Consider the following 18737-nt stretch of genomic DNA (forward strand, 5'->3'; position numbering starts at 1 on the left):
TGCTTCCTACTTCCTGTAAGAAAATCAGCAGGGCTGGTGACTTAGCCGGCGGGTGAGCATAACTATTAAACACCAGCACTCCACAAAGATCACTGATGGGACTATTCTTTTATGCATCAGAGGGATATGTTCTTCTTGTAACTATGTGAGTCTCCTGGCCAAAAATGTTGATGTGAGAGAGCAGAGGTCTCAAAATAGAGCTTTGCCCTGATAAGGTCTTCGGGGTGAGTTCTGGTTCCCACTCTGCCGGGGAATTGCTACAACTTCAGTGCTTCCCTTGAGATCTCTAGCATTCTGCAAAAGAAAATGTGAGATTTGGACTAGATGATGACTCAGACCTTTTCTGGATCAAAAATGGTGGTTTTCTTGAAAGATGAGGGCTCCTATTCATAAATCACTCATGTGATTCTGGTATTGTGGCTTTCCCAGTACACAAAAGAGACAGGTGTGTTTCTTTGTGACCTTTGTATTAATCAGGACTTTTTCAGTTGTCAGGAACAGAAACACAACTAAAACTGGCTAAAGCAAATAAGGTTGTTTACTGGCACCCATAACTGGAAATTCCAGCTAGAACCTCTGCTGGCAAGTTAGACCCCAGGGATAAGGGGATAACAGGAGGGCCCAGTCTCTCTTCTTCTGGCTCCATTTCTCCTGTGTTGGTTTCACTTGCAGATAGGCTGTCCCACCTGAAGATTCCAGCAGCATCAAAGAGATACCTTGCCATCCAGATACGATGGCACACGCCTGAAATCCCAGGAACCGGAGAGGCTGAGGCAGGAAGATCCCAGATTTGAGGTCAGCCTCAGCAATTCAGTGAACTTGTCTCTAAATTACAAATTAAAAAGGGCTGGGGATATAGTCTTTTTTGTTTTTTATTCTGAGACAGGGTCTCACTAAATTGCTTAGGGCTCACTAAATTGCTGAGGCTGGCCTCAAGCTTGCAATCTTCCTGTCTCAACCTCCAAAGTCTCTGGGATTACAGGCATGTGCCATCACGCCCAGCCCCAAGAGCTGTTTTTATTTGGGTTTTCTACTCTTTTCCTGCATATCTGAAGCTCTTTTGCTAAAATGTCACTCATTACTAGTTATATCAATAGTAATGGTGATTGGTAAACAAACACTAGAATGAATGTAAAAAAGTTACCAGATTTTCTAACCTGATTTCTTATTTCAAAGGAGAACAAAAAACAAACAACAACAAAAACCCAGATATTCAAAATATCAACCACCGGCCTTTCCTTGCTTAAGTAAATGTTTCTAGGAGCCCCAGGCTAGATTAAAGATTAAATAAGACAACAATTTTGTGAGGAGGTCAACAGGAGCCCCCTACTCCTCCAAGAAAACAGTGGCTTGTAAACATTTTCAAATACGTATCGTTTTGTCCCCAATTTCCACCCACATGCAGCCGCCCTTACTGGTTGCCCAGGTTGGACTGGGATTACACTGGTTGCTGGTATTTGCCCTTGAGGCATCTTGGCAAAGATGCTGGTAGTTTAGATCCTTGGATATCACAGGGGCTGGGCAGGTGGCTGGGCTTTATCAGCAGGGTAATTCTTACAGGTGTTTCATCAGGCTGGAGACTGGGCCTGCTCTCTTGCCTTCTCCAATCTGGGAACTAAGGGAGCACCAAGATCCTCATCTGTGCGTCTCAAGTGTGGCCCAATTTACTGACAAATGCAACTTTCTCTACTACAAATTTGTAGGATCTGAGGATGGAGAAAAGAGTTGAGTATTATGGGTTTCTTCTTCAGTCTTCTGCATCTGGAGAATGGACTCAACTTAGACCTGGCCATGAATCAACCTGTGTGTATTGGCAGAGTTCATTTCTAGTGTTGTGGAGGCAGAATGATGTAATGGAAAGAGCTCTGGCCTGGGACATTAGTGAGCAGGTCCTTCTAAGCCACCACCTTGCTCAGTGATCTTGATCAACCCCTTTGTCTTCTCTGCTCCTCATTTCCCATGTTTAAAATAAGAGGACTGAACTAAAGTCCTCTGAGGCATCTTCTAGGTTCACCATCTATCAGATGAATGTATATTACCTTTACAGTTGGGAGACCTGGGAAAGCTTTCTGGATGTTTCATTTTTCTAGAAAGATCTTCCTACACACCCCTTGCTGTTGCCAATGGTAATTTCAGTGTGCCCCTGAATAAGGTCAAAAGTACAGGATTATGGTTGGAGTTAAGAGTAGTTCCCAGGTATGATTATATCAGGCAGTCATCAAACATTAATTGTGTGCCCTAGCAGGTGCTGGGGCTATAAAAATGAATAAGACAGAGCCCCTACCTGGAGGATCATACAGTCCAGTGAAGGAGCCAGATGAGTAAATCAGTCATGGCATTTCAGTGTAATAAATACTACTACAGGTTTATTCCAAAGGCACCATGACACACAGAAGATGGGCACATAAATCTGGAGTGGAGTCAAAAATGGCTTCCTGAAGGAGGTAGCACATGGACAGACACGGAAGGGAAGAACAGGAGTTATGTAAATGGAATGGGGATCAGATCCCTCAGAATGCTCACAAAAATGTGTTCACACAACAGATCCTTGCCAACGGTCACGTGACACATTGCTTTCTTTAAAGATAGCCATCTCTTTGAGTAAGAGTGCACACCCAGCTGGTTAGGTGGCCCACGCCTGTAATCCCAGCAGCTCCAGAAGCTGAGGCAGGAGGATCACAAGTGCAAAGCCAGCCTCAGCAACTCAGCAAGGCCCTGACTCTAAATAAAATATATAAAAGAATTAGGGATGTGGCTCAGTGATTAAGAGCCTTTGGGTTCAATCCCCAGGAACAAACAACAACAACAACAAAAAAAAACGAGTAAAAGAGGGCACACTTTAAAAAAAAAAAAAAAAAGGCATATCTCCTATGGTCTAATTAATTACTCCCTTGGGTCTGGCACAGGAATGGGAACAGTGGACACCTAATTGAATTCCCAGGAGCAGGTCCGGAGTAGGCTGGGAAAGCTGGGTACACTCCATCTTTGATAAAGACCCGGAGACACTAGAGTTGTAGGCTCTGGTGATATTGTTTTTTTATGTACCAATATGAAATGCTTGCAGTCTATACACAGAGCACATTCATATTCTCTCTGTTAATTTCTCTCCTTTTCTATTTCTGATGCGATTTAGGGGGAAATGGAGTGGAGGGACTGACAAGCGGTTGGGTTTCTGAGTATTTCTAAGGATTCCCTACGACTCCACGTAATCATAGCAGGCTTCTTGGAGGAGGTGCTCGAAAGGAAAGGTGAAGATCAGCTCGACTGGTTAGGTTGACGTCCTAGCTGAAAGGGACTCTTAGGGCCCCTAGCTGCTCCCAGTGCGCCACCCTTCCGTGCATTTGACCTTTGTTCCTGTACTAACCTCCCACCAAGTAGAGCCAGGCTGGATCACTTCCCCCTTTCCGTTGGGCGGCTGGACACGTCGCTCAGGTTTGTGACTCAAAGCTCTCGGTCCCTGAGTCCCTGCGGTGCGCTGGGCTGCGGGTGCTCCTTGGGCTGTGAATTACCTTCCGCCGCGGCGGCCCCGCCCCCCTCGCGCCGCCGAGGTTCAAGTGTAGGATCGGAGCTGAGCAGGAGCCGAGCTGAGCTGGAGCGGAGAGGCAACACCCCTGGCTCGCACGCACACTGCAACCTGCTCCCTTCGGGAGGGAGCCTCCCCGCGAAGCTGCTGCTCCCAGGCTCCGCCAGGCTGGCGGGCAGCAGAAGCCAGGAGGGACCGACACCTCGGCGTTGCCCGTTAACAGTCCGGGCGGAGGAGCGTCATAATTACTCTCCGCGCTAATTGCCCGTCATTAAAGTTCAGGAGACGGTCGGAAGAGGAGCTCGGAGGCGAGGAGGAGGCAGGTGGTGTCGGGCTGGGGCTCCCGGCCCGGGCAGGGTTAAGTGCTCGCCTGTTCCCTGCCGCCCGGCTTGCGGCCAGCTCGCCTTCTTCTCCGAGAGGCCAAAGTCACTGCCAGGGACCCGGGAGGTACGCCGCGAGCCAGGGCGGCCCCACGTCGGACCCCCTCCCCCATCGCCGCCTCTGGGAGGCGGCCGAAAGTGGGGGCGCCAGCCTGGCGCCCGGGGGAGGAGGGCAGAGAGCGAGAGGGGCTGCGGGGACACGGAGATGGCCGATGAGATTGACTGGCTGGACTTGCCGGGCCGGTGGACCTACGGAGTGGACCGCGGTGGGAGAATCTTCTTCATCAAGTACGTTGGTCTCTCTCTCTCTTTTCTCCTTTTTTTCATTGTTTTCTTTAAAGTTTTTCAACTTGAGAGGTGACAGGGCTGGGGGCCAGCTGGAGGCTGGAGGGTACGGGTGCCTGGGACGACGGGCATGACTAATAAGTTTATCAGGATGCCTGTTTGAATGTGTCTCCCGCCTTTTCCTCAATGGGTCAAAGTCCAGCAAAGGCTCTGTATTTCCTAGGTAGGAAGGCAGGGCAGGGCAGGGCAGGGAGGTGCCGCCTTTTCCCCTCTCCCTTGACCACAGAGGTCCCCAGGAGTATAACCAGACCCGTGCCCTTCCTGGGATTCTGTCAACTCCTTGTGCAGAAAGATCCAAAGGGGGAATCTCCATTCCCCTCCCCCACTTTGTTACCCGAAGATTTCCCCTAAGTGGCAAGATACAGTCCAGGAGACTCTGCTTCTACCGTGGTTCCTGCATCCCCTCGCCCAAGGATTCAGTGTCCCCAGGACAGCAGCTCTTCTCCCCTCCTGCTGGGACCTGTCAAGAGACAGGAGAGACTAGCTGCCCACGATATGTGTAGCATTTTTTAGGGAGAGAGAGCCTTTGCTACTCTCAGTAATTTATTAGCGCTGTTATATTAATTTCATAAACCAAAATGGCTGTGGCATAATCTCATTATAACAGAGTGGCCTCTTTTGGCTCGCTTCTCCTATAGTCATTTTTTTTTTTTGGCCAGGATAGAAATCTTCCAATGAGATAGCAAGTCTAAAAGCACAGCATTCTGGACTGTTACCCAATTGACATGCTTTCTCTTCCTCAAGATAGTCACTCACAGGACACGAGAGCTAAAAGGAACCCAGAAGCAGTCCCTGCGTTGTCTAGGTGGGGAACCCAGGTCCAGAGAGACTGGAAGTTCTTGTCTAAGATAAAACCACTTGTCAGTCAGAGCTCAGGCTAAGCCAGGCATCTGCAGACTGTAGTGCCCTGCTTTTCTCTCTACCAGACTGTCACTGGAGGAGCCCAAGCTGGCAGAGTTTCTCTTTGGTGTTTGTGAGTTTCCACACTTGCTTAGGGCCTTTCTTTTGTAATTATTATCACCATTATCATAATTGATGCTGTCATTACATTATCTTAGAAATCAACTCCATGGAAGTTCTTGACCCTAGGTCAGGTTCCTAAATAACAGAACTTCTCCAGGATTAAAACTGGAGTGCCTTCCCTCAGTGGCTTAAGACTTCAGATTCCATAAGAGTCATCCAGGCCAGGTGCTGTGGTGGCACATGCCTGCAGTCCTGGCTACTCAGGAGGCTGAGGTGGGAGGGTGGCTTGAGCCCAAAAGTTTGAGGGCAGCCTGGGCAACAGGGGGAGATCCTGTCTGGAAAGAGAGAGAGAGGGAAAAAGAAGTTTTATTAAAAAGACTCCTTGGGCTGGGGAGATAGCTCAGTTGGTAGAGTGCTTGCCTTGCAAGCACATAAGCCCTGGGTTCGATACCCAGCACCACACACACACACACACAAAGATCCATCTCGAGATTCCTATTCAGATCTGGGACAGGGCCTGAGCCTGAATTCTCACAGCCCCTCAGGTATTCTCGTGAAGGGGTTGGTCCTGCTTTTTCTTCCCAATTTCCTGCTTGCCTTCCAGCTTCTTTTGTCTTTTATTCCACAAACACATATTAAGCATTTACTCTTTACTGCTGCACTAGGCACTGTGGATAAAAATAACCCAATAAATGACAGGTTTTTTGTTGTTGTTGTTGTTGTTGTTTAAGATCATAGGAAGAAAACACAAATAAGTACTTAGGAAATAATCTGATACATTCTAGAAGCATTTATTTGCACGTAGCTATAGGAAGAGGAAGGCGGAAGAGCTTGCGCTCTGCCTGGAGTTCAGGGGGCCTCCCCAGGAGGAAGCATTTGGGCTGAGCTGGATGAGGGGTGGGAGTCAGAGGGGCCCTGGCAGCCGGGGCCTGTGGGAGGACAGCACTGATGGTCTGGGACATAGGTCGCTAGAATCCTCTACGGGGCTCAGTAGAGATGGAATGGAGGATGCAGGGGACAAGGATAAAGAGTCAGAAGAGGGCAGCTTGAGAGGCCTTATGTGTTAGGCTGAGAGGTTTGGACTTCATCTGTGGAGGTGGGACGCCAAAGGTCACTTGAGGGCTTGACATAGACAGATCTGCATTCAGAACGATTCTTTGGGCAGCTGAAGGTGTGATGATTTGAGGGCTGGGCAGGAGCAGGGGGAGAAAGTCAAAGTGGTCAAGAAGCAATGGTGAAAGCTGAAAGTCTGGAGACAGCTGCTGGGGCCTGAATTCAATGAAGGGGAGGACAGAGGTGAAGGGAGGTAGGGAAGGGAGCCTTTTTTTTTTTTTTTTTTTTTTTTTTTGGTACTAGGGATTGAACTCAGGGGGCACTTAATCCCTGAGCCACATCCCCAGTCCTTTTTGATATTTTATTTAGAGACAGGGTCTTCCCCGAGTTGCTTAGGGTCTCGCTAAATTGCTGAGGCTGGCCTTGAACTTGCAATTCTCCTACCTCAGCCTCCAGAGCCCCTGGGAACACAGGTGTGTGCCACTGTGAAGAAAGACCTTTGTAGGGACAGGATTTTAGGAATAGGATCTACTGCCTGGATGGTGGGGAGGGCAAAGATAAATCTCAGAATTTCCAGTTTGAGTTTGCCAGAAATCAGCAGTATAGGAAGAGAAACCCCTTTCGGGGGAGTACAGGTTTGGGGAAAATGCCGCTTCTCAGGTGTTAGCTGGGTAGACAGATGAGGGTCCAGAGAGCCGTCTGGGCTGGAAGGAGAGTCCTGGCCGTCGTCATGCAGAGGCAGGGCTGCCCAGAGTGTGGGAGGGATGGCATTGGAAGGGCATCACCAGCATTTAGGGACAGGAAAGAGGAATGAGGTCATGGGGTCACACGGTGAGCAGCACTAGGGGAGTTGCCCCAGAAGGCAAGGAAGAGGGATGCTGGGACTGAAGAAGGAAGGGGTGGCCTGGCTGAAAAGCCAACGGGCCGAAGACTGGAAAGTGTCTACTGGGTTTAGGAACGTTGGGGGCGAGGGCGTTTTTAATGGAAAGTGGTTTCAGGGAGGGGCTGGGAACAGAAACCAGGTGGCAGTGGGCTGATGCCTGGGAGGCAGAAGGCGGGGAGAGCGGGGAGGGATGTCAGATCAGGAGGGAGAGGACATGAGGCAGAGTGCCTGGGAGGAAGAGCGGAGCAGGAAGTGACAGACCCCACGCGGGGGGTGGGGGGGAGAGAAGGTGACAGTGCACGTGGGGATGCTCAGTGGAGTGACATTTCTGCCAAAGATGGGAAAGGATGGGTCTGCAGCCCAGGCAGGGGATCAGCCTTAGATGGGAGAAGGCTGCCTCCTGTCCGGTGCAGAGGCAGGAGTTAACGGATGGGTGAGGACGTGGTCAGCTTGCGGGCAGGGCAGTGGGATGTGTGGGGAGGCCTCACGGTTTCATTTTTTTCTTCAGTTAAAGAGACACGATCAGTTGTTAGAGTTGGGGTGGGTGGGGTTTGGCAGGAGGGGCAGGCTGGTGGGAAAGCCTGGGAACACTCTGCAAATGACCAGAGACCCTCAGGCAAATTCCAGGTGGCACTCGGGGCCCAACTAAGTTTGGGTCACATGGCTCCTTCCAGGTCCACTTTCCCTTCAGTCCAGGGCTGGGGTGGAGACAGCCTGTGGCTGCATGTGCTGGGCTGGTCCACGCCATACTGGTGGCGGGGAGGCAGCTGGGGTGTCCGAGGGAGCCAGCAGCGTGAGGGAGGGCAGGTCCATGGACTGGGAAGTCTCAGGGAAGCTCAAGAGGAGGGTGAGGGGTTTCATTTCCCTCAAACCCTTCCCCTTCCTTGGCTTTCTCTCCACCCTCTCCCAGGATCAAAGTCCAGACCAGGGCCTAGTACTAAGGCATCTTCTTCAATGGCTCCCAAGGGCTCCAGAGCTCAGGGGTCCCTGGAACTTTCTTCTTTGGTCAGTTGGGAAATCTCTTCCTGCAGCAGGTGTCCAACCTCAGAGAAAAATGAATGGAGTCAAGAGAAAAAGAGGGCCCATGTCCACACAATGTGCGTGAATAGTCACGGTAGCTTTATTTGTTGTGGCACCAAATTGAAAACAACCCTTATGTCCATCAACAGGTGGACAGATGCTCACACTGGTGTATCCTGAATACTACTCAACACTAGATGGAGTGAAATTCTATAGCACAGAAGAAAGAAAGGAAGGAGGGAAGGAGGGAAAGACAGGAGGAAGGAAGAGTCGGTCAGACAAAGATGTCCAGCTTATATGATTCCATTTATAGAAAATTCTAGAAACTCTGCAAAATGCAGGCTAACCTAGAGAGACAGAGCAGATCATTGTTACAGGGGAGGGTGGGGTCATAAGAGCTGGGAGGGAGGAAGAGGTATCCAGTGGAGTTTATTGTACCTTAAAGACACTGCATGGAGTCTGTCCTAGACCCCAAGACTACCTCCCCCTGCCAAAAAGCCTGAATGATCCAGAGGACCTGGGAGTCCTTTCCTCCGCGTGCCCGAATTGGCCAAGACAGTGCTTCATGCTTGGTCCCATCTGACTCTGGAAAAATCTGTGTCGCTTGAAATGTTGGGGTGGAGAAACATTGATGGGTTCCTGTGCCCCCAGATCTAGAGCCCAGGGGGTCTGCACTGTCCAGGAGCCAGCCTTGCTGGTTGCGAGATGTTAGAAAGAACTGGGGGTTTGTGGGAGACAGGTCTAGGTCTGACATTGGCTTCATCACTTACTGGTTGTGACTTTGGGAGTGTCATTTCCCCACTCCAGACCTCAGATTCATAATCCGAGAGGGGATGTCGTGAATGAAGATCCCTGGCTTTGCAGACACCCCCGGCTCCACGCACACAGTCTCCACCCTTGCTCATGCATCAGAGGAGCTGTGGGTTGGGAGTCCTCCCCAGGGTCCTCTGCAGTCTCCCCAGTGTGGTTCCTTCTCTGTGCTGGCCTGACACTTCCTGTGCCTTGCCGGAGTGGGGGTAGTAGTTCCTGCTGCTGTGTTGTGACTATCCTTTCCTGCGCCTGTTTCCCCAGCGGATTATAAATTCTTCGAGGCCAGGCACCAGACCTTCACCTTCCCCTTCGAATCCTCAGTCTGCTGCGAAGATGCCATGTGCGCGCATGCATGCGTAAACAGCGGCGTCACAGCTCCCACGTCAGGCAGCTGGGTGGGGCACTTGGTGTTGGTGTGCATTTGGAGACAGGCCTTTGATCAGGGAAGCCTTTCTTGAACCTGACCCTTTCTTATTGGTCCTTCTGTAGTGATGAGGAAAAGTCAACCGGCTGGGTGCACCCTGGTACAGAATCACCCATCCAGAGTGGACACACCTCCGGGCCAGGTAAGGAGCCCTTCTGCCCCTGCCTTTGCAGTCGAGGAGGAAGCACAGTCTTGAGGCGGCTCTGGGAACCCTGGGCCCCAGCTCTGCGCTGACTCCCCTTCTACATGGGTGGACTCCACTTAGCCTTTGGGCTGCCATCTGGGGGATTTTGCAGGAGCTGATGTTGACCTCCAGGTCTCTCCAAGCTTCTGCCTCTATGATTGGTGTCTGAGCAGGTCTTGGAGGACAAAGATCTCACTCCTCTCTCATCCCTTGCCCAGTTGGAAAGTCCCTTCTGTCTTGAGTTTCCTGGGCTGAGCAGAACCCAGCCCTCAGTGCTGTATGCCAGGTTGGTGATATTCTCCATGTGCTGCCCAGGAAGTTGCCACTGGCCACATGTGGGCTATGGTAATGTGGTTAGTGCTGCCAAGGACCTGAGTGTTTTATTTTAATCAATTGAAATGTAAATAGCCCCTCTTGGCTGGTAGGAACTCCTTTATGCTGGGGAGAAACAGGGAAGAAGAGGGACCAAGGCTGGCACTGACTGCTTTTCTGCCCTAGGTGACCTCCCAGGCTGCTGGGAAGGGTGGGGCACAGAGAGCCATCAATGCACAAGAAACAAAGAAAAAGCATTCACTCTGAGTCACAGTGGTAGGGATGCCAGGTGGGCTTGAGGACTGGGGTCCTTCTAGTGACTGCAGATCAACCCCTTCCGTTGTGAGACCAGTAGGAGGAGGGGCTGTGGGCAACACCCTGGCAAGTTTTCCCACCCATCCAGCCTTCACCTGACTGGATACCAGGCATCTGCTTCTTAGAGATGTGGTCACTTATGGGGCACAGCTGGCTTAGGGTTTTGACTTGCCCAGAGCCTCTTTTCCCTTCCTTCCTTCCTTCCTTCCTTCCTTCCTTCCTTCCTTCCTTCCTTCCTTCCTTCCTTCCTTCCTTCCTTCCTTCCTTCCCTCCCTCCCTCCCTCCTTCCCTCCTTCCTCCCTCTTTCTCTCTCTCTCTCTCTCTCTCTCTCTCTTTCTCTCTCTCTCTCCCCTCTTCCCTCTTTTCTCTTCCTCCCTTCTTGTCTTTCTTTTTCGATACTGGCACTCAACCTTTGAACCTCATCCCAGCCCTTTTTTTGTATTTTATTTAGAGACAGGGTCTCACTGAGTTGCTTAGAGCCTCGCTAAGTTGCTGAGGCTGGCTGTGAACTGGCGATCCTCCTGCCTCAGCCTCCTGAACTGCTGGGATTACCAGGCGTGCACCACTGCCCCTGGCCCAGAGCCTATTTCTTGATTCCAGACTGAAATTATTATGTTTTAGAGCTGGAAAAGATTTCAGGGACCATGAGATTCAATCCCTTCATTTTCAAGGAAGAAAACTGAAGAGCAGAGAGGGAGTACCTGGCTCGGGCACTTAGTGAATGAGCAAAGTGGTTTTGTGGTTAAGAGCAGTAAGTCTGGAGGCGGAGAGACCCCGCTCAGGTCCTGGCTTTATTGCCATCAGTATGGTCTTGAGCAGGTGCTTGATTCTGCATCTGTGCAACTGGGAGAGGATTGGGGTCCTCCCTAGGAGGTGGCCAGGACCACACAGGAGCCCTGGGAGGAACTGTTGGTATCATCACTGTCACATCTCCAACTTGAAGAGAGGTCTCCTGCCTCCTAGCACCCGGCCAGAACTCTTTGCTTCCAGGGGCTGGTGCTGTTGCTGCCTCAGGGTCTCAGCCATCCATAGTCAAGTCCCTCTGCACCCTGGGTAGGACTGGAAGATGACTAGGAGCCTGTGGGCCGTCTCTTTTGGCCAGCCAACTGGCCTTCCACAGCTGGGAAGGGGTTAAGATGCCCCCGAAGCTAGCTGGGAGGGCAGCTGCCTCGGTGGGCACTCCGCCTGGTCAGGAACATAAATAAGCGCTCTTGGTGTTGCCCAGGCAGAGAGGGCAGTGTGGAGGGAAGTTGCTAGAAAAAGGCAAGGGACATAATCCACACTGGCCTCCTTCCCAGGCACATCACAGTGGCAGGATTATTTATGATTCTGACCCAATGGGGATCCCTCTACTTGGGGAGGCTGCCAACCCACGCCCTTCTGAATGGGAACGTCCTCCCACAGGGACAGAGGGGAACAAGTAGCATTTATGGAGTTGCACAGAGGAAAGAGTGTGGGCTTTAAAGACAGCAGACCAGTACTCATATCCCGGCCCAGACATTTCCTGCGTGGCTTTAAGCAACTTGATTAACCTGTCTGGGCCTCAGTTTCTTCATCTGTAAGCTTGTTTGGGCTGACAGCTAATGTATGATATTGCTGTGCAGATTAGAAGCACTGGCAGAGGTGACATGCGTGGCTTGTGGGAAGGAAGATTTCCTCAAGTGGTAGCTGGTGTTATTTCCCTGGGCCAAGTCCTGGGGAGAAGCTGGCTCACTACCTGCTCTGTTTTGCTGAAGCACTTGCAGCACCAGCAACAGCAATTATGGAAGTACAGACCCTTTGATAAACACAGGCGAATAAAATGGATGAAGAAAAGCTGGACCTGCCATGCTACAGGGCCCAGGCTGTGCCCTCTGTAGCCTGTGTCCCCAAGCAGCTAAGATGGTCAGGAGATGGTCAGACCAACAGAATGGCCGTGTCTTGTAGGACCTCCTACCCAAGGCAGATGCTTAGCAGATCAGAAAGGTGGCCATGAATCTGTCACAAGAATCCCCATCTGTTTTCCGGTGTCAGCCAAGGGACTTGTGCACCCACCAGAGGAATGATCTTGAGCAGCTCCCTGTCCACCCCTGCTCCTGACAGTGGATTCTGTAGGACTCTCAGAGACCTCCTCCTCTGCTATGGGAGGAGGGAGTCCGTGGGACAGGGTAGGGTGCCTGTTTTGGGGCAGTGCACAGGACAGGATGAGTGAGCACCTGACAGAGTCCCCTTTGGAGGTGGCATTGTCCCACCCACCCGTGAGGTCGGCCTGGGAACTCCCCAGCCAAGCTCAGCTTCCTCGGTGACTTAGCCCTTGTGACTGAGATCCTGTGATTCTCTCTGAGCCCTTCCAGGGGTAAGTTTTTTCAGAGATGTTATTGAAAATTATGACAAGTCTCTTCATTTTCTGGGACTGATTTCCCAGGTCCTCACTGCCTTGTCCTAGAAGCAGCAGAGTCCAGGGGTCATACCACTGGCCTGGGATTCGGAGACTTGAGTCCTTGTCAAATCTTCTCAATCTTAGGTGCTAATTATTTGAGTCCTGGGGCAGGCGACCACCCTTGGCCCCAGCTTCCACTTCTGTGTTATAAGGAGGCTGTGCAGACGATCCTGAGGACCCTTCTAGGATAACCCTATGTGGCTCACTGCTGTGCCTCAGTGACTGGCCAGGGCGTGGCCTGGGGGTTGCTCAGAGAAGCTTTGTTGAATGCATGAGTGAGTCCCACTAGGTAATGGTTTTTTTGGTGGCTTTGCTTATTGTCAGAAGGTGTTCCACCCATCACCATCTCATTATTTGCTAGAAATAATAGGCCAAAGAAGGTGAAATGGTCCCTTCCACCGCTGTGGCTGATCTCGGAACTCTCCTGCCCCCAGGCCCATCCCTCCTGAACGCAGGTTGCTTGGTGGGGCGGGAGGAGGAAGGGCTGAGTCTGGGTCTTCTCACTCTGCGATTCTGCTTCCTCTCAGGTTTGCCCAAGGGCTGGGAGATGGATTCCACACGGGAAGGAGCCGTGTATTTCATCAAGTGAGTAAGATGGCATTTCCTTTCTGATCTCGCCGTTGGTCTTACTTTTGTAAGATGTCACCTCTGGTGGGGAGGTGGTTAAAAGGTCTGGTGTTTCGCCAGAGGCATTGCTGGGTCTGTGAGTGGCCAGGAGGCACCGTAGGTCTCAGAGTGCTGCAGAGAGAGCTGTCTGTCTGTCTCTGTGTGTTTCTGTTGGCCTGGGCATGGTTGGTGTCAATCACGGAAAGTTTTCTGGGGCGGGGTGGGTGGAACACTGGGCTGGGCTGCACAGGTGGAAGGAGATGGCCCAACTAAGCGGAGGAGAATGTTCTAGCCAAACCAGACAGTGGTGGAGAGGCAGGAGCTGGGGGAAGCGGGGCTTGAGTGGAGTACAGTGGCGCTCCAAGGGCAGGTGTGTTGTGCTCATTGTGAAGACACACTGGCGGTGACCAGGCCAGGCCCAGCTCTCTTACTGCTGGATGGGGGCGCCTGTGATTCGGGTGGAGGTGTGTGTGGGGTGCTCTGCTTCCTTCTGAGGAGTTGTCCAGGCCCCGAGGGGGGCAGCCCTGACTTTCCACAGCTGAAGCCGCTCCTCAGGAAACCACCCAGGATTTAACCAGGGATGCAGAGGACTTAGCTCTCTGGGCTGGGTTGGTCCACAACACTCATTTGGACCCATTTCCCTCCGCTTGGCCTCAGTCTCCCCGCCTCCCAGCCGGGCTGGGTCCTGGCTTCCTGCCCATGGGCGAGGCCCAGCGTGCTCAGGCCTGTGGGCTCCCTGCCTGGTCTGCCCCCTGATTCTGCAGGATGGCTGCCTGGTTGACTGGGGCCCCGCTCCGCTGAGGGAGCCAGAGTCCACCCAGGAAAGTGGACCCTTTCCGTCCCTCTCCTCTCTGAAATCCTCATCCACCAACACTGTGAGAGGTCCCCTTTTCATCCCCAAACTCAAGGACGGCCATATTTTTAAAAACAAAAAGCTTTTATGAATGGCCTGTTTTGGAAACTGTTCTGCTAGCGCATGACTCTTACATGCCCTAAAATTAAATCCAAATCCTTCCTGTTTCAGTTAAGAACTGCTCCTTTGCTAGGCACAGTGGTGCACGCCTGTAATCCCAGCTACTCAGGAGGCTGAGGCAGGAGGATGGCAAGTGTGAGGCCAGCCTGGGCAATTTAATGAGACCATGTCTCAAAATCAGAAATAAAGAGGTCTGGGAATGGAGCTCAGTGATGAAAAGACCTCTAGGTTCGAACCCCAGTAACACACACACACACACACACACACACACACACACACAAAACCCAAAACAACATCAAAAAAAGTTTTTTTCTTGCTTATGGAAACCATCTTAATATTCCTGAATGTACAAGATATACATTTGGTTCTTGAGACAGTTTATTAAGTGCTTTTACATTATTACCTCTTTTCTATCCTTAAAAACTTACCTTTGAGCCAGGAGCCATGGCATGCCTGTAATCCTGGCTTCTTGGGTGGCTGAGACAGGAGGATTGAAAGTTTGAGACCAGGCTCAACAATTTAGTGAGGCCTCAAGCAACTCAGCAAGACCCTGTCTTTCTTTTGGAACTGGGGTTCTAACCCAGGGCTTTGCGAATGTGAGGCAGACACTTTGCCACTGAGCTATATCCCAGCCCAAGATCCTGTCTCAAAATAAAAAATAAAAGGGGCTGAGGCTGGGGCTCAGCAGTAAAGTATCCCTGAGTTCAATCCCTGGTACCAAAAAGAAAAGCAAAAACCTTATCTAGTGTGCTCTGCTTCTGCCCACCACCCTGGTCTCCTCCCCCAACTGGCCAGCTGTGCAGACTTTCATGTTTCCTTCCTTCCATGTCAAACTCATGCCCACCTCAGGACCTTTGCATGTGCTGTTCCTGCTGCCTAGGAGCACTCTTCTCCTATTTCTGCCCATCTGATGAGGCCCTTCCTCACAAGTCCCTCTGAAGCCCCCACTTCTCACTCCCTCTTTTTTTTTTAATCGTTACCTACCACTACCGAAACATTAACAAATGTATTTGCTTACTTACTTATGGCTAATGTTCCGCACTGTCATGTAGCCCTGACAAGCAGATTCTGGCTGTGGCTGTTAGGAACCCAGCATTTGCTGGGATGAATGAGAGTGGAAACCACGGGGAGGTGAACTACAGAAGCATGATTAATTCCTCCTCCAACCACCAGCTGGGAGCGGAGCTCCCCAATGGTGTAGGCGAGACCCCTCCTCTTTCTCTGTACTGCTTCTTCGCCACAAGGTAGGACCCCCAGGGGCCTCCCCTCTGCCCTGCTCCTCCCCAGGGGTCCTCGCTCCTCCATCTCTCTCACCTACCCACTTCCTGTGTCCCTGCAGTGCGGCTGGAGTTCATGCGCCCATGCAGCTCACTGGGGCCACTCTAGCAGCTTCTCCATGGCTCCTCCTGCCCCGGGGCCACAGTGCTGCAAGAGTATTTTTTCTGTAGATTTGATTTGTGCCTATGATTCTCTGGTTCCTTCTCCAGACACTGAAGGGGCTCCAGGATCTGGCTGCTGCCTCCCTGCCCGGCCTCACCTCCCACACTCCCCATCTCCTGAAGCCACACCACGCCCCTGGGGGTCCCTCAACACATGCCTGCCTCCCAGCGCGTGCGGCTCCCTCCTCCCACACGGCTGTGTCCACCTGTGGACACTTGCTCTTCCTTGTGGACCCTGCCCAGGGCCTCCCTCCGTCAGGCAAGCCCTCCTGCAGCTAGTTGCTTCCACATGTGTCCTTTTACCTCCATCTGCTGTTCTCCAACCTGAGTGCGCGCCCAGAGCACTGGAGGGTTTGCGGATCGGCCCGCCCTGCCCAGCGATTCGGATTCAGGGGGTCTGGGCTTCGCATTTCCAACAGGTTTCCTGGTGATGCTGCTGCTGCTGGTCTGGGGACCGCGCTGGTGAGAGCTGCTGGTCTAGACTGAAAATTCCTCAAGGCAGGGGCGACGCAGGGTGGTCAGGAAGTTTGGGGGCATAATATTGTCTTGTCACAGGTTGTGATGAAATGTCAGTAGCCCTTCATTGCATGTCCGTTGAGTGTGTGTGTGTGTGTGTGTGTGTGTGTGTGTGCCCAGACTCGGTGGCCGTTCTGTGGGTCAGCAGCAGCAGTCGCATCCCAGAGCCAAGGGCTTCTGTGCGTCTCTCCTTTCATCCACGGGCTCCTTTGTGAGGGAGGTGCCATCTTCCCTAACTGTTTTGTTAACAGAGAAAACCCAGGCAGTAAATAACTCGTTCAACGTCAGGAAGCTTGTAGGAAGTCAAGCTGTGGGGAGCCCCGAGTCTGCAGGACTTCCCAGGCCTGACTGGAACATGATGCAGGGCTGTCCCCAGCACCCTCGGGCCCGCACCGGGACGCGCTCAGGAACGCCCGGGTGAAGAGAGAGAACGGCTCAGGTCCACCCTCTGGATGTTCACAGTTCCCTGCACAATCCGTTCCCACCCAGGGTTTTTTTTATTGTTTTTTAAATTTTTAATATATATTTTTCGTTGTTGATGAACCTTTATTTTATTTGTTTTTTTTTATCCGTGGTGTTGAGAATTGAACCCAGTGCCTCACACATGCTAGGCAAGTGCTCTACCACTGAGCCACAACCCCAGCCTGCCCCATCCAGGTTTTTAAAAAAAATTTTTTATTTGTTCTTTTTAGATAGACATGACAGTAGAGTGTATTTTGACATATTATACATACATGGAGCATAACTTCCCATCCTTGTGGTTGTACATGATGTGGTTCCACTGATCATGTATTCATATATGAACATGGGAAAGTTATGTCTGATTTATTCTACTGTCTTTCCTAGTCCCAGCCCCTCTCCTTTCCCTTCATTCCCCTTTGTCTAATCCAAAGTACTTCTATTCCTCCCCTCCCCTCCATATCGTGAGTCAGCATCTGCATATCAGAAAGAACATTTGGCCTTTGGTTTTCTGGGATTGGCTTATTTCACTTAGCATGATAATCTTCAGTTCCATTCATTTACCAGCAAATGCTATAATTTCATTCTTCTTTATGCCCGAGTAATATTGCATTGGGTATAGGTACCACATTTTCTTTATTCATCTGTTGAAAGGCACCTAGGTTGGTTCCATGGTTTAGCTACTGTGAATTGAGCTGCTGTAAACGTTGATGTGGCCGCATCATTACAGTATGCTGATTTTAAGTCCTTGGCCCACCCAGGTTTATGACATTCTGTTGGTGGATGCATTAGAAACTCTGAGGACCCCAGACACGGATCCCAAGAGGTAATAATAAAAGTGAGCTATCCAGACAACGTGGGGGCTGTTTCTTTCTTCTAATATGGATGGATCAAATTTCAATAAGCAAATACTGACATTTGCCCAGGATCAAACAAGGGTGATGACTGTGTTTCAATAAGCCCTTTTCTTCCTGTTGTCTGGGGGGAGGGATGATTCACATGGTACCCACAAGTGATGTATTACTGCAGTGTACCTGCAGTTCTGAAGGTGTCATCTGCCAGGAAGGAGGGTGTGGGGAGAAGGGAAAAGCAAAAGGTGAAGAGGTGGGTAAAAAACTGGTGTGGTGGCGCACACCTGTGAGCCCAGCTACTCCGGAAGTTGGGGCAGGATGGCAAGTTCCAGGCCAGCCTGGGCAACTTGGTGGGACCCTGTCTGGAAAAAAAAAAGGGGGGGGGGCTGGGAATTCAGTGGTAAATTCCCCCTGGGTTCAATTCCCAGTACCTGGGGAGGAAAAGAGCCTGAGAGGAGAGATGGGTAAAGCCAATTACTGGCATGCATGCACTTGCCATATTTATCCACAAGAGGGCACCAGAGCACACATGATTGGCCACCACATCCAGCCTTCAGGGTTTGCTCAGTGGTGACCCATAGATTCTCTCCCCAGGCTGATGGTACCTTCCAGGAGCTGACAGGGCCATCTTGACCCTCCCCTGACACACCTCAACCACTGTAGGTCTGGTGGACTTCTTTCTGAATCTTAAAGATCTGGTTAGGTACCACCTGTTCCTGACCACCTTCCCTTGTTCCCTGCTCAAGTAACCGGCTGTAGGACTTAACCGATTCTGCCTCCAAGAGTGCCTCTCCCTCTCTCTCCAGAGTTGGCAGGGGAGGAGGTGTGACAGGGACGTGTCCTGCAGAGACACACCTTTAACTCCAGGTGCTACTTCACCTAGGGAGCCCCACCAGCCCTGTCACTTCTTTGTGGTCTGAACCTTCTCTTCAGGAAGGTGCTAGAACTCGCAGGTGCACACTGAGCTGGGCAGCACCAGGCTGGGGGCTTTGGGAACAGAGATATTGGAGCCCGTGCTGTCTTCCATGTGCTGGAGGGCTGGGCGGTGAGCCTCAGGTGACCCCTAAGAGGCTGTGCTGGATCGCTGAGAATCCATACAGAACCCACCTGTGGGACCCCAGAGGAGACCCAGCCTGTGAGGTGGCACCAGGAGCTGTTCTGCTGTCTCCAGAAGGCAGACAGGATGGAGAAGTCACAGGTAGCAATTCTGGCCCTACTGCCTCCGAAGACAGATAACACCCCAGGACAGGGAAGGATGAGCC

The 18737-nt window shown here is 51.5% G+C and overlaps 1 protein-coding gene and 1 long non-coding RNA gene across 2 annotated transcripts; one reads left to right on the plus strand and one right to left on the minus strand.

Annotated features, from left to right (window-relative positions):
* Positions 1-788: 788 nt before the first annotated feature.
* Positions 789-3639, minus strand: LOC306642029. Its single transcript, XR_013758350.1, has 3 exons — positions 3510-3639; positions 2285-2435; positions 789-2143 (listed from the first exon to the last, which is right to left on the minus strand). It is a non-coding gene; the product is annotated as an uncharacterized lncRNA (long non-coding RNA).
* A 420-nt stretch (positions 3640-4059) lies between these two features.
* On the plus strand, positions 4060-17523 carry LOC306642027 (pleckstrin homology domain-containing family A member 5-like). The gene is made up of 4 exons (XM_079107420.1): positions 4060-4191; positions 9467-9543; positions 13159-13216; positions 17386-17523. Exons 1-4 carry the CDS (start codon positions 4109-4111, stop codon positions 17414-17416), a joined length of 249 nt encoding a protein of 82 aa, XP_078963546.1. The 5' UTR covers positions 4060-4108; the 3' UTR covers positions 17417-17523.
* The last annotated feature ends 1214 nt before the right edge of the window (positions 17524-18737 follow it).

This window comes from Sciurus vulgaris (genome assembly GCF_902686455.1).
Source record: "Sciurus vulgaris genome assembly, chromosome: 12".
Classification (NCBI taxonomy): domain Eukaryota; kingdom Metazoa; phylum Chordata; class Mammalia; order Rodentia; family Sciuridae; genus Sciurus; species Sciurus vulgaris.